The sequence below is a fragment of the Eucyclogobius newberryi genome, unplaced genomic scaffold (assembly GCF_026437365.1).
Source record: "Eucyclogobius newberryi isolate DKJ021-1_F unplaced genomic scaffold, fEucNew1.0.hap1 SCAF_6, whole genome shotgun sequence".
Taxonomy (NCBI): domain Eukaryota; kingdom Metazoa; phylum Chordata; class Actinopteri; order Gobiiformes; family Gobiidae; genus Eucyclogobius; species Eucyclogobius newberryi.
Window position 1 is genome coordinate 19,392,381 of NW_027316278.1, and position 16,699 is coordinate 19,409,079.

The 16,699-nt window shown below is 36.9% G+C and overlaps 1 protein-coding gene and 1 long non-coding RNA gene across 3 annotated transcripts in view; both read right to left on the minus strand.

Moving 5' to 3' along the window:
- LOC140347147 (uncharacterized) overlaps positions 1-16,699 on the minus strand; it is a 413,233-nt gene that overhangs the window by 105,700 nt on the left and 290,834 nt on the right. The gene's annotated exons all lie outside the window — the stretch shown is intronic.
- edil3a (EGF-like repeats and discoidin I-like domains 3a) overlaps positions 1-16,699 on the minus strand; it is a 131,397-nt gene that overhangs the window by 93,822 nt on the left and 20,876 nt on the right. Inside the window, exon 2 of one of the 2 annotated variants that reach the window (XM_072432742.1) lies at positions 2,364-2,387. In XM_072432742.1, the coding sequence (XP_072288843.1) occupies positions 2,364-2,387 (24 nt within the window). Of the gene's footprint in view, positions 1-2,363; positions 2,391-16,699 lie in introns of both variants that reach the window. The other variant, XM_072432741.1, reaches the window with a different exon arrangement.

A 16,699-nucleotide genomic window follows, 5' to 3' on the forward strand; every position in this document is an offset into this window, starting at 1 on the left:
GCTGCTAATTATTTCTAATGCTGTTTGCCTATTTGTTGTTTGTCAGGATTTTATTAATGTAATGCTGTAATACAATGACCACATCAAAATAAACCTTTCATGTTGGATTTCACACAACCAGTAAAAATATATACGAACGAGGTGGCACATATAAAGTCAATTTGATATTTTTAGGACTACTATTTTGAACGCAGTGGCAGTCCTATCGCTTATCCTAGCATCTTCATACGGTCAGGCTTTTATCTTATAATACACATGAGCAAAGACACGTGTGAATGCACAATGATGCCGCAGAAACAAGGCCTTTTTGTATAAGTATTAACGATTGAGGGGAAGAGGAAAATACATCTGCTGCCCTCCTTAGGGACCGGATACATTTCATATTTGCATTGAAAGTGCTGCTAATGGGAAGCTTTTTAGGCTTCGGCGGATTGTGCTTGAGCTGGTTAATAGCAAGGAGTTATAGCTGTAATTTTAAAGATTTGTTTGATTTATGCCGTGATTACGTGAAGAGCGAATTTCAGCTCTTTATATGTGGCAAAATCTGCTATATATTATAGTCAGTTGAGAAAATGTGCACTTCCTCAGAAGATTTCTCTCCTTGTTTTTTCCCCTATTTCTTTCAGTTGACCTTCAAATAATACATGACAAAGGCAGACGATTTTGATTTCACAATAAGATAATTTAAACATTCATGCAGTGTAAATGGCAAACCTGATAATCCAGGCTTAGATTTGAAGACAGGACTTCAGTAGCCTGTGTGCACCCCCAAAGATTGGAATCTATCTTCTTCATTATAAGCATAGCAAAAGCTCCAAGGATCTGTTGTTTTCTGCCTACATTTGGGTTTAGGCTGGATGTTTAAACTAAACATTACAGGCTTCATGTTGGACTGAAGCACTGAGCAGCATGTGACCTGTCTCCTGCTCAACTATCACCATGGACAGCTCCAGCGTCCGTCCATACACACTATAATCAATGCTGGCCAAGAAAAATCTCAATATTATGCATTGGCTTTGAGGGTAAATTAATTAAAACATTTACAGATGGAAGCAAAGAAAGTTCTTGTTTTTAAAAACTATGCAAAATTTGACTGAGTCCAGATGACTACAACTGAAGCTTTTCCTACAATACAAAATCTATTTGAAGAAAAAACATCAACAACTGGCATGATGTAACAGAGAATAAGAGAAGCTGATCTAAGTGAAATAAATAATGACTGTAATGACATGTAATCAAAAGATTGATTTTAAATTGCAACTTTTTTATTAGGTTTTCCTAAAACATGTATATGTAACCAAAAATAACCAGAATAAAATAAAGCATTAGCACACTCCCACACGCCTGATTTCCTACTTGACTGTAACGTAAGTGGTTAAAAAAATTGAATCCCACCAATTTTCTGAAACGATGGGAAGAAATTGTTGCCAGAAAAAAAAACAATTTCAAATCAAAAAGAGGCTATTGCAGTAAACACACACTTGGATTTTGCTACAGCTTGGTCAAAAGAAATGTGTCGACTGGAACAAGAAGCATCCAATTCTGGGGCCCTTGTCCCTCAAGTCTACCCTTTTGATATGATAGATATTTACATTATCACTGGAGGTGGGCAGATTATTGAAAAATAGATTATTCTGTGGAATAGTGTTGGAAATGACAAAACAAATGGAGATTAGCATCTTTAGCGCTGACTCCATAAAAATAAATGTAAAATACTAGTTTCCAAACCATGGTATAAAGGTATATTTTGGACACATACAAATACATTCATGTTTTGACCTCTTTCTGTGAGATTAAAAAAAACTGTGTTAGCTACGTGTTTAAGGGGGCAGCAGCGTAGTCCACGGGTTAGATGCTTGAACGATCACTTGTTTTGCTTTTTGCCCTGCCAATGTGTCCTTAAGCAAGACAAGAAGACAAGACATTGCTCCCAGATGGGAGCATGGTTCTGTGAGTGATTGACAGCACGAGACCGAACAAAATGTCGTACGACTTTGCAGAAAAACACGAACAATTTCACTTTGACAAGACTTTCAGCTACAAATTCGACAAGATAATATTTTAGCGCACTATAACCACAAAAAGTAATTTATTCAGACAAAGGATTCTCATTCCTCTTGAGGTGCGTTGCATGTGAATTGTGCTGGCGTATGAAGTGAACTACAAAATGATATAATGATAAGTGCTGCTGACCAGGCATGATCAGCGAGTCGATACCAGAATTACACAGTGTGGTAATGAAAGAAGGAACGCGTCAGCCCAAGAGATAGAAAATTAAGCCCCTCAATCTCCTCTCTCCACACACGCTGCATAACCATTCTCGAATGAAGGGGAATAATGTTAGCAAGAAAAAAAAATCCCACCTGCTGAAGTTGGTTCCTCGCCATCTGCTACTGTGGAGAGAAGAGAAGAGAGAGAGGGAAATACATTAGTTTTACAGCTTCTATATGTCAATGTGCTTTGCATGTAGAACTGCTGAATCCATAGAGATATTGTTAGAAGTGAATATTGGCAAGATACAAAAAAAAATGTCACATATTGCAATGTGAGACAATCAACACCATCCACTCCATGAACTGAGAAAGCAAAATCAAAGTCCTACTTGACGATTTCTAAGTCACAGATCCAAAATTTGATCAGAGTACATAAAATGAAAAGCATAACTTATTGCGGCGCTGTCATTAATTGTGCAACGTCGTATTCCAGCCGCCCAGAGACATTGTTGACGTACATGATCATTTTACACAAATCAATCCACCTTATATTATGTTTTAGGGAGGTGCAGAGAGACACACAAGAGGGCGGGGCGGAATTGAAATCGATGGGAGAAGTGAATAAGATCTGAATTTGTTGTATGCAGTTGTGATTTTATGCACAAAGCAAGATCATTTCTCCATCTGTTGTTCCCTGCATTGGTGCTTAGAAACACACACATTCACTGACCAGAGCACATGGACACTGGACACATAATGGGGTAAGTGATTTGTAAGGACACAAAGGCTGTATGAAATTTCTATTTTTAAAAATGTATGCTGTACCAAAAATAAAATAATGTTTGCAGTTTAGAAGGCTGTGTAATCCCTCTGTCCTCCAGGTGAGTCCATAGCAAAAAGGTTAAGGTTACTGCAAGGACAAAATGTGTAAATGTTGCCTGCATAATAAAAGAGGACAGGACTTTTATAATTGATAGAGCTGTAGTCGAAAGAAATCCTCGGTCGACTAAAGACATGCTCTGCCGATCGATTTGAGTAAACAGAGGGTGTTACAAAAGCTCTGAAAAGTGTTTGGTATCACATGAATCTGCCCCAAATGTCTACTGCAACTGCACAGGAGTTTGTGCAAAAACAACAATTTATGCATAAAAGTACTAAGAAACAACATACTGTATATGTATGTGCTGCCAAATATTCAGCTAACTCATCCATGTCTTCTCCTTTTGCTGTTGTCCCATAGATATCCTCATAATCTAAATAAGATAATTAGTCGACAAATACAACTTCTGGTCAACTAAATCACCATCGACCAATGTATCGATTAAATGACTAGAGGACTGCAGCCATAACCATCAAATATTAACCATGACTATTCCCAGAACTGTAAGTATTGTGCCAGTCACACCTGCTGCTACCTGTAGGTACAGAGTCCCGGACATAAAGCCCCCCTGTAGGCGACATGTGTGCTGGCACGGCACACGCCCCTCCCCCGCCGGGACTGGCCAGGTCAGTCCACTCATGTGGGCGCTCCGGATTCTGGACCAGAGCAGGATTAGCCCCCGTGGCATACATTTCGCCTCCACTGCCCAAGCCAAGTCCACAGCTGAGATCTGGCCTGTCTGCCTCCATTACGGCTTTGCTCTACCTCTATCAGCACTTCAGGAAAGTGTGCCAAGATGGACATGGACATAGAACACAGGAGGAATATGAATGAGCAGAGCAGAAATGATGGCAGAACATTTAAGGATGTAAACCTACATCATTATTACATGAAATATAACTGTGGATATGTAATTGTATCCTTGTTTCAGCCGGCACCTGCTTTATTGTGCGCTGTCCACAGGAGGATTGAGTAGTTTTTGAACACATTACCTTTTATCCTACTTGAGTAATATCAGTTTGAAGTAACAGTACTCTGATTTGAGTCAAAGTTTTGGTTGCTCTTTGCACAGTGAGTATGTTTTTGAGGTACTTTTTGTTGAAAATATGAAATGATTTGCACATCGTTGCTTCAGATATGACTTTCAATTTTGTTCAGATTTTGTACATAACATATTGTCTTGTCCTTTCAATGAGATGAACTTCAAATTGTAAATCAAATGTTAAGAGCAGACAGATATTCTTACTTGAGTAACAGTTTCCACAAATACTTTTTAATCCATTTGAGTCATTTCTTGAAGCACTACTTTTTGTCCAACTCTACTACCTCTGGAGTAACAGCAAATTGACACAGTATAAATTGGCTGTGAACAAGTTTAAATTGCCCAGAACATACTTTTCTGTTCTAACAGAACTTCAAACAGTATCCATGTTTCAATTCACAGAATTCTCTGTGTCAAATGAACTGAAACCTCAGACATTCCCACTTCAAATGGGATCTGAGGCAGGAATAAAAATGCATGCTGGTTATTTCTCAAAACCAATGACACATCCTACAAATCAGATATGAGTTTAATCAAAGTCATGTACATGTTTTCAAGCCTTCCTGAATACTAATTATGTATTAGCATATGGAGAGAGTTAAGGCCCACATAGATCATGAGCCAGACAGCCCAACAGTCATGGGCCACAAGCATTTCCTCTCACTGCTAATTCATCCAAGTCTATTTGACAAGTCATTAAATTCCCTTTTGAAGCCCAGACATGGGAACAGACTGCACAACCCATATGATGGACATAAAAGGAGAGGAATAAGACTTCCGGGTTAAGGAGGCGCTTTGAGCTGAGGCGCCCAGACTTCTGCTGCAAAATCATCCCGAAGAAGAAGAACAGGGGATGCGTCAACAAGGAAGAAATCTGACAGTCCCAGGCACCATTGAAAAACAGCCCGCATCGCAAGCTAAAGAAGCTAACAAGGCTAACATGGCTAGCAAACGTGAGGCAGAGAATCGCAGTTCTTCCCCGCCAGAGATACAAGCTGCCGCCGGCCCAGATGGAGATTCTCTTGACTTCTTTGCATCGGAAGGGGGAGAGAATATAATTAATCATCAGTTATTGCTTAAGTCCGTAATAAGAAGCAAAATGCAGCGTGATATGGGGTCTCTGAGAGGCTCGTTTTTTTCTGACAGCCCCAGTAATGGGCTAGAAAACAAAGAAGGGCAGTCTCAAGTGAAAACACCTTTATCAGGAGGTCCCGCCCGGTGGGCAGGGCTTACACAGAGAATGATGAGTTCCCAGACTCAATTCACAGATTGAGAATGACTCTTGGATGAGTCAAAACGTTTTTGTTTTTTTCTAAAAAAACAGTCCAGATGATAAAGCAGATTTTTTTTTCTACAAAGGAACACTTCTGGACGAATGAGGGATTACACTGACTTGTTATCAAGAATTTAAATCAATGGTCATCTGACAGATCTACTGACTCTGGAAAAGGGAGTTTAGGCAGGGCTGCGCCTGGTCTCCCCTCCTGTTTGCTTTGTATTTGGAACCATTGGCCCAATTTATTAGACAATCAAAAACTATTCACAGAGTTATAATTGACGGGACGGAACATACAATTGCGATGCAGATGATGTTATATTATATTTGAAATTTCCATAAACACCATGATGCATTTTATTCAAGAAATTTGTCCAAAATGAATGTACAAAAAACTGAAATGATCTCATTCTGGCATCACCCTCTGACCTTTTAAAAATACCTACTCCTTTAAATGGCAAATAGAATCCCTTAGATATTTCGATGTGGTGCTCCATTAAGATCTATCAACAATTCTGGAGAAAAAATATACCCCTCTTTTTACTGCTTTAAAAAATATCTTGAAAAATTTAAACCTATTTAAGTCTAAGTCAAAACTATAAAAATGTATGTTTTTCCCAGATTTCTGTTCCAGACTCTTCCAGTTTCCATCCCCAGCCGGCTGTTTGATGAGTGGAATAAAGCAATCTCAAGATGTACATGGCAAGAGAAAAAACCCCGGAATGTGATTCAAAACTTTACAATGATCAAAAGAAAATGGAGGCTGGGATTTACCTTGTTCATTTCAGCTTGAATCCGAAAGTTGTTATAATGGTGTGAGCCAGAATATGAAGCTCAATGGAAAAATACTGAGATTAATGTTGTGCCGGGGGTTCCAGTACAGGCTTTACTGGCAGATGACAAACGGTTGAGTCATTTGGAGGAAGTTAAGAATCACTATGTGCTAACAACATGGAAGGAGCTGATCAAAACACACACACTAAACAAACATGCTAAAATCTTAAATTGACTGGCTTGAAGGTATAACGTTTTTTTTTTTTTTTTTACTAGATTGTATAGGAAAATCATCCGAAGAGCTTTAAAGTGTTGAAAGAATCCTTGTGCTTGGAGAAACAGGACTTCTATCTAGTCCTTGGCAATTCATTTTGACAGCCCTAAACTGACACATGAAGATGTTTTTTTCCAAACACATGCCCTTCTGTTGCAGCCTTGACAAAAAGGACAAAATTGACCTGAAGTTAGTCCCTCTTGGAATTGCACCCCAGACTTGTGAAAGGTACTGGGGGCCACGGTCACTCATGTACAAATGCGAATCTTCTGCAAAAATAAAACAAAAAATAAAATAAAAATGTGACAACAGTAATATGCAGTTGGTGTGAAGCTTTGAGGCTTGTCCAAAATCATCACTGAAACTATTCCAGCTTGAAAATGAAAAGTGCTTTGTGTTGCGCTCTTGGGAAATCAACGTGTTTTTGTTTGTTTGTTTGTTTTCTTCTCTCTCTCCTTTTTATGTGAGACGTATTTATTTGCTAAATGTAATTCCAGCTTCTTTCCACATAGGTTATAAAACAAAAAAATTGACATCTGATATTGACCTTGGACATTTTATTATTCCAAAATGACAAATCAAGAGCTGCCTTTCCCACTGTTCCAAGCATGCGGCGGTGGTCTCTCCTCTGTAATCCCAATAGCCCTGCACATTCCACGCTTCAGTTATAGTGCGGTTTTCTTCTCTTCTCGTGCTTAACCAAAAGGGTCAAGAGAAGCACACAGGCCGGCCACAGACACATACTAAACAGGCTCTATACGCACGCTTACACATACAATAAACGACAAAGAGAGAACCCAAAAAAAAACTGGCGCCCAAAGCAGACGGTGAAACCCCCGCACAAACACACAGATGAAAGAGCTGCTTTTTCAGCCCACACTTGAGCTGCTGAATCTAGTACATACATTATTAATTCACACAATATCTCTGGAGCTGTAATATAATATATACTGGTTAGAAGTGCAATAAGATAAGATAAGATAAGATATTCCTTTATTGTCCCACATGGGGAAATTTCATTGGTGCAACGCAGGAAGATACAGAGGTAGATCCAGAAGAACAGATCACTTATAGGAAGTCTGAAAAACACTTTCAGTAGAAGATCTCCTATAAATAAATAAAAAACTCCCATAGACAAATAAATAAATAAATACCATTGCATGTGATCCCGACAGTAATTGCACATGAATATGTGTCACGACAGCACATAGATTGCACATGAATTTCACAGTAATTGCACATACGACAGAATTGCACATCAGTATTAGGTTAGGTCAGTATTGCGAAGGGATAACGTGACGATCTCCGGGTAAGACGACTGTTCTCCGCAGTTTCATGAGTTCCTCCTTTGTATAAACGCGGTACGGCGCCAATAATAACAAAGACCCAAGACTAAGACCCTATGTGATATTAAAATAAACGACCTATCATCTATCATTTTGTATTGAATGACCCATTTAGTAAGAAATGATCATTGCAATATCAAAATCAGTATTGAGATTATGTTAAATTACGGATGACACAAACAACAATAATATACAATGGTCATGAAGTTAACAAGGAATATCAGAAACTCCAACTGAAATCAAACTTTATGAATGCAAAATAAAGTTATTGTGATGTTAACAGCTAGATAAAAATTGCCATACATTTATGTGTCACAATCATTGCTTTTTAGTTATTACTATTATAGAGCCCTAAATAATAAAGATGATTGATTAACCGAATAATCTTGATATCCCTAGAGTCATATAAGCTTTGCTATTTCATTTTTTATCAGACGTTTTATTTAGGAAGGGATACATAACAAAATCAGGCGAGACTATTGCTCAGAATGCCTCATGTCTGAGCCCCAATCAAGGCGCATATGCAGCAATAGTGTTGATACGAAATGACGTAAAACAATGTTATGCGTGTTCCGCCAATAATCACTACTCAACATTGTCTTTTAAATCTTACTCAAACACATAAAAAGGTCTGCATATCTGTCTGTAGGATCAAGAAGCAGTACATTATCCTGCTGTGAAGCGCTCAGTATTTTGTTTTCCTTGTTGAGTATAAGACGTACTTTCCAAATGATACAAATGTTATGTACATCTTAGGCATGTCACTTAAATAGCAGTGTGTCAGTCTGAAACCAGTCTGGTCAATCTGCATGTTTGTTGTTATTAATTTGATGCGGCAATTGTTCAAACATCTTGAGACAGTGCTAATCAATTTGTAAAAGCATTCGGGGAGGACTTTTTTTAAACGGACACTCCTGAGTCAAAGGAGAAGCGTGCTCTCTGATAAGCCCACCCCGCACCCCCGTCCAGGCACATACTGGTTTAATCTGAGTGACAGCCTGCAGGAAGTAATAACCCGCCATAATCTAAATGGGATGCAGTCAGCCTGTCCAGCACCGGGCTGATTCCTAAAGGTGTTCTGCCCAGATAGTGCGTCCGTGGGCTGAGAGCACAGGACTATAAAACACAGCTACTCAATGAGGGAGAAGGACCACTTTCAATACACTGTGATCCATACGCCGAGAGGCAAAGGGTTCAACAAGAGAGAAGTTTAAATAACTTATTGCATGCAAAAAATAGTCACTTTCGACACTGAATACAAAGACAATATACTTATAGCCATATGGCCATATACTTATGAACATATGGCTCACAAATGTGAATTGTCTGATCTTGGTACAATTTGAAACTTTATGCCAACAGAAGATATTTTTCTTACTTATAAAGACTAAAACCGAGACTAAAATACAGTAAAGAAATATAGGATAAAACTTCAATCTAGGGATGTCACAATTTAATGTTTGGATTATTAGGGGTGATTAGGGGTTAGGGTTAATTAATAACGATAGAAATGTTGTAAATGCAGGTTTAAGGACTGTAAAACTATCCATAAAATGTGCAAAAACAGTTTTGTTCCATTTTTACTTTTAATCAACTCTTTTGCAGTATTTTAAGATAATTATATTATCATTTTTAGTTGTTATGATTATATTGTGACTTGAATAATAACGATTCACCGAATAATCTTGACGTCGCTATTTAAAAGCTATTGAGATGTTTTATGTTTTTGTTGCGGAAAAGAAAAATCCAAAACTACAACACCTTTGTAACAATAACATGCCATAACCCGAAGACGCGTGAATGTGTAATACGCTGTTAGTCCTGTTCAAGAGTTTAACATAGAGTATTTCCACCAGACAAGTGGTTTTATTTGGCGCTTGGTTTTAACTGACACAAATATCGAACTTAAACACAACAACAGATGTCAATGAAACACAAACCTAAAACAACAAACCTTCCCAGTGAAGTGGGACATGGAATTCAAAAAACTAAATTGTGCCAACCCGTAGTTACTTCAGAATAGGGGAGAAAAAAAATATTATATATATATATATATATATATATATATATATATATATATATATATATATATATATATATATATATATATATATATATTTGTGTGTATACATACACACAATTTAAATTTCATCACGATTCATGTCTTTATTTAAAGAGGTAAATGAAGTCATCTGCTTCTTCTGTTGACTGAAAGGATTTTATGTGAACACTTCTCTTTTAAAGTATATTGTATTAACAAATACACTTTTCACATGACACTGTGATTGATTAAATCTAGAAGTTAGTCAAGTATTTACAACACTAAAGCTGTTATTTATCTCATTCCCTGCCCTTGTAGAAAAGCCTATGTGGGCAAAACAAGCAGGCTACTAAAAACACGGATCGCACATGAACTACCCTGTGGCAGAACGTTTTGTTTAACTCAATCAACTCAACCCTGCTGTTCTTTCTGAGAGGCCGCCTGCCATCAAACCTTCCTCTGCGACACATGCGTTTGTTAATTAGCGCGACCGGATCGCATCACATCTCTCGTCTCCACAGATTCCCCTCTCTCCTAAGCCAGTTCTCTGTCATTTCTCAGCCATTGTTGCACTTCTCGGCCCAAAGCGTGGAGCTACACTGAAGGAACTCGCTGCTAGCTTCGCTAAAACACACCCCGGCATATCAACCACGCATGTGCAGCCAGGGAACCGAGCTGTTATGCTGGGAACGAGGCTGTAGGTGTGCAGTAGGACGCAGGGAATGATTAACATGTGGGAGAACTACTCAGCTGTCCACGCCATGAGGAAATGAGACTGATTGGTCGCCAAAAAGGCTCTATTCAACCTTTAAGATACATTGGGATAGAATATGTTAAACTGCCCCGTGGAGGTGGTCATTTGGAGGTCCTGCTCTCAAGGAGGGAACACTACTGGATCTACTGCCAAAAACTCTCTCAATATTTACTATGATTTGAAATGTTTCCTCTGTTTTTAACGTAATGTTTAATGTACCATACTTTAATACCATGTGTTTGTATACTTTAGAATGGGCTGAAGTTGCACAGGGTGTGGTTTGGCTGGGACCCCATCCACTCAATTGGGAAGGATTTTTGCCACTGGTTCAAAAAAGAGGAGACAACATCCGTCAAAGGCAATAAGACCTGCACAGATTCGATTGGTGTCCAACCCTATAGGCTGCCCTCATTGGATACTTCAAATTTTGTCGGGATATGAATGAACATGAAATAAATCAAATGGAGTGTCATAGTAAGTAAGTCTGTCTAATTTCAATCAGAATCTAACTTGAGCAAAAGGAAGTGTAAAAAAATGTGTTGCTAAAACAGTATACTTATGACTACATCAAAAATACATTTCCATCTATGTTTGCTTTGACCCTCCTGATACTTAAGAAGTACGTGAGATTATTTTACAATTAAAAGATTCAGCCCCCGGACATGATGGCATCAGTGCGTCTTTCATTAAAGACGTGCTGATTCCACTCAGCAATCCATTGACACATATTTTTGCATTATAAATTATACTTGTAATGCCCCAACAGGTTTAAAAGCTGCTAAAATAATCCCTTTATTTAAAACTTGGGATTGATCCTAGTATGTTTACAAATTATCATCCTATCTCTTTTTACCATGACCAGTAATAATAAATGTAATGTCATTTATCAGCATCAATAAGGATTCCGTAATAACTACTCTACATATATGGCACTAGTTGAACCCACAGCCAGAATACACACAGCTTTAAATAATAATGAATTCACAATAGGTGTGTTTTTAGATCTTTCCACACTGTGCATCATGGGATAATGTTGAATAAGTTGTATTGTGGTTTTCAAAAATGTAAGTGTTACAATTATGTAAACACAGTATGTATCAAAGACTGGTTTTGACTCCAAGATATTTGCAGTGTATAAGAAAAATAAATGTGATTCCATAGAATGTGTATAGAAGATCAACAAATAGTAAAAATTTCATCAACCAATTTTTTTGGCAACAAATTGACGACAAATTACTCGATCAGTGTTCTAATTGGTGAAGTCTGCAACAAAGTTACAAAATCTCTTGGCCTACTAAGAAGACATAGAAGTTATATTCACAATGTTGTTATGTCAACTTTGTATTATTCTTTAATTCACCCATACCTCTCTTATTGTAGCATTGTCTGGGCAAGTACATTTCAAAGTTATTTCCAAAACATAATGACTTTAACAGAAGGTTTTTATTCTCCGAGCCACATTTTCTATCTATGACGCTCCCAGTGCCCCACTTTTCTTAAAATTACAGCTATGAAAAATGTATGACATTAATATTCATCAATTTTTTCTTATTATAAAACATGGTAAATCTCATCATACCTTTAGCAGCTACTTTGTCAAAAAAATGCCAAGTTAATTCTTAGCAAACTTTTCATCTCCCACTAAGCAAAACATCCTAAGAGCAGACTTCTTTTGGCATAGTGGAGCAAAATGATGGCAGGAGTTTGGTGACTTTATGAATACTTCAATACAAAACAGTAAAAGTTATCAAAAAAAATTATCGTTCAATAAATTTAAAACATGATCATTAAGTAAATATTTTCTTTTTTTAATCTATGGTTTTGTATAATCATAATAGTAAACAGACTACTAATATGTACACATATTTCTTGATCAGCAACAGGCATTGGAAAAAAAGAATTATGAAAAGATGCCATTTTATTTTATTCAAACTTCTGTATTTATTACGTGAAAATAAATAAAATAAAACGGTTCATACTGGCATTTGAAATTGAATGCACTTCCGTGGCATTAGCGTTTAACCTAAAGGCGCATAAAGCTCTGTTAAGTATTGTTTTGATGCAGGAACATTAGTCTGGGTCACGGGTCAGTGAGGCGATGCCGCTAAATGTCATAATGGGAACAGTCCATAATGACTCAGTCGTGGGAGTCATGCTTGTGTTTTGTGATGCTGCAGTTAATGGCACTGACCTGTTAGATGGTTTTACACTGAAAAGGTTGTGAGAAAGCCTTTTAAATGTGGTGTTATTTGCAGTAACAGCCTGTTCAATGACAAGTAGGAGGGGATGAATGAGTGTTCAATAAGTGTAGCACCCACATTAGCATAACCATCGTACAGAAAATATTGGCTGATGAAATATGAAAGCCAGTTTACTTGTCCAAACATGATAACTTTGTTTGTGTGTCTGCTGAGGACAAACTTAAAATAATAATTGGTGTCATAGATATAGTGTCAATAATATGTCAGGGATAGAACAGACAGAGGACAGCCTGAGCGCTAAATTCTGTTTGTGTCTGTTAACTGTCTTTGTTGTCTTCTGTTCAAGGGCTTTTAAGAGTGATGCATCTATTATTCCAAAAGTGGAGATTGAGGGAAAGGCGGTGGAGTCAAATTATTGTAGTATGAAGTCTTGTGGTGTGCCCGAGATTGCAACGTCATTCAGGATCTAATCAGTGTAAATTAAGATCCACGCAGGCAATAAGAAAATAATGTTATTGTTTATTTTAGCGGTGTACAACTTTTGAATGTCCTATTTGAATGATACTTTGTAATTTCTGTGTTGCTGGTGTTTGTGACTTATAATGTACTTGGTAAATAGATTAAAAACATATTTTTCAAAGATTAAGACATTTTGACCTCCAACTTAAGGCAATTTTCAATCTAAAGAGCTGGTCTGAGCTGACTAAGCTCTGCCCTGTTTATCTGCTAAACCTGCATATTGTGATCTGACACAGCATGTGATTAGCTTGTTTTCTCATTTGAACAAGGTGAGAGAACACTGCTGTAACCAGCTGGCAAATTAAATCTTATACTACCGTTTGTGTTCAAATGGGATTCTTTTTTTTTTAAAAGAATGGCCTCCTCACACCTGTTTCAAACCATCTCTTCACCCTCTTTAAAATCGTCACCTCATCGTCTTCAAAAGAGTGGTTTGTGAAGTGGATTTAAGACGCTGATTGCAATCCAGAGTTCAAATGTAATTTTATCGTTTTCTTTTCCTGAAACATCATAGTTACTTGCCACCGTCTTACCCTAAACTATACAGTACACTTTTCTCTGATGAAAAATATACTGCAAATTTAGGTGAGCTTTATAAGACGAGCTTGTGATTGGTTAAAACAATTTCAGTCTCAGCTCCTTCTATGTCCTACCTAAAGCATACAAAACGCCACGATTCAGTACTTTACTCAAACATTCTCATCAATTATTGGAAAAGTATTTATTTAACAATTGCCTGTGGATTTCCGCTGTCTCGCTTCATTCCTACTAAACTAATATGTATATTCTTGCCTCCTACACACTATACTGTACCTTCACAAACAAATATGATTTACTAAACCCCTGCAGGATTTTGACGCATATATCTCCTGCATAACAGTGATAGTTTCATGTATTACTGCCTATTAAAATTAGATAACTTATTTTTGAGGCGAGGCGGTGCCAGTTATATCACTCTCACCACTCGCACAATACATAACAATAATTAAGGCCACATTGTTGATGCTCCTGCAGCTAATGACGGAGGAAAAGTCATTTCTACATCGACGCAGTAAACACTATCGCTCAGTATATGCAAACAATCTATGAATTCTCACTGTTTCTTTGCACAGGGCAAGACTAAGAGTGTTCATGTTACTCCAAACAAATATGTCATATACTTGAAGAAGAGAGTATGATCTGAAAGCTCTTATTCAAAAACCCTCAAAGTTGTATTTTGATTCATGCATATTCGAGTTATCCCCTACATTTGAGGCTTGTCTGCTCTGAAAATGTCTGCTTTCACCTACCCCCTATTCCAGCCTACTTCTCTGTACTTGATTTTACAAACAATGTACAGTTAAAAAATGTCCCATTGCCATTTCACGGGTTCAAACAGGAAGTCAATGGACTCATTTTAGATCAATATTGATGTTTACAGTTAACAAAATGTAAATTAATGATCTACTGTGTCTATATTTTAGTTTAAATACCCCCAAAAAGCATTATATGACATAGATAACTATATACAGCTGAATATTCTAGCCAATGCAAGAACATATCCGTGCAGAGAAGCAGGTGGAAGTCTATCTTTGATCCTGTGGGTTTAAGAACATGTGACACACCAACACTGGTTTGGAGATGATGATATCACTGACTGTGTGTGGTTTGTGGTGGATGCGATGTTCAGTCAGACACAGAATCAAATTTCTTCTCAGAGCATAACTGAAAAAAAAAAGTATTGCTTGAGAGGGTCCACTGGGAAGTGTTTATATAAAGTGGTCAATATCCAGCACGGATCCAAAAGCATCATTCTGGGTTTTTGAAATGCAATCAATATGTTTTTGAAAAGTGTCAATGAGTAAAACCAGTAACACAGGTTCTCAATGGTCAGAATCGATTGTAGCTTCCATCTGAATACAAAAGCAGACTGGTTTGACCTCATTGAATATGTCAATAAAACATGAGCACAGGATGAAATCAACACAGATGCATTTTACCACTGAAGATTATTGTGAGAATAAACATCGCAGTTTAATGTTTATTCGTGGTTATTAACATTAAAATCCAAAATTTTCTCTCCTTGTTTTCTTAACACATTTACCGCTCTTCCATGTGGGCCCTACTTTAAGGAATCAAACTTTCTGAATGATCAATTTGACATAAACAGCTAGAAAAAGCACTTTACATTCAGATTCACTTTTCTGAGGAAAGGTTGAGCCGAAAGGACTTCATTTTGCTTCTAAAATCATCACATTTATTTTAATTGAACTAAGAAATACCTAATTTAGTTAGACGAATGTCACTTTTCTATAAATGTAAAAAAAAATCAAAAATGTTTCTTCTAAAAATGTCACGATTATCATTATTATTATTATTTTTTAGTCTTACCCCACGATTATATTGGGACTTAAATCATCACAATGAATAATCTTGACATCCCTCGTTGCCACATTCCTTCCAAATGTAAATGAAACAAATATGCATCAATTACAGAAAGCTCTTCTTCCTAAATAGAATTCCAAAATGTAAAATGAAGAGCCAGATGGCACGATAATGGTGTGCTAGTGATGCACATTTGTAATATATGCTGAATGCAACAACAAATGGCTTTACTAATGAAGTAGACAAAGGCAAAAATTACAAATACAGAATATTTATTTAAATTAATTTTAAATTTACATTGTAAAATCAATTCTACTCATTTTTGTTCACTTACTACAGCTAACAGACTTTATTCAGAATTTTGGTGTAGAAACCTTTATTTGCCTCAATTACAACGGCTTGTGTTCTGCAGAGATTTTACAAATGCAATATATTTTTGGAGTTTTTTAATTAATTTCCAGTAAATCTAAGGCCACAGTTTTACATCCAAATACAGAGGTGAATGTTGCTAGTACTTCTAGTAGTGTCACAATATCAAACTTTCTTGTTAAATCTTGTCAAGGAGTTTATGGCCCATAGGCTTTATTAGACAATAAAGTGCAGCATGAAAAGGGAATGAGACTAGGGAATGACATGCAGCAAATTGTCAACACAATTAAAATAAAATAATGTGTTGTCGTTTTTGTTTTTTCCTTGTTTTTTCGTTGTGTTATCATGTGGTCTTTTTTTTTTGTATCAATACTTTCTCAACAGAGTATCTAATTTCAATATTACTTGTAATAATTGATTTTCAATACTTTTGACAACCATAATATCTACATAATCTATTCCAGTTGCTTTCAAACTTTTCACACCAGATACCAATTTATGAAATATGTGAGCACCTGAGAAGACCTAAACCAGGTCTATAAAGGACTGTTCTAGAGCTCGATTAGTAAAAGGTTTTATAATTATAGACAGACATTCTGGTTTTGTATAGTGGCAAAACCAATTTTACTCAATGCTCCTGCCATTG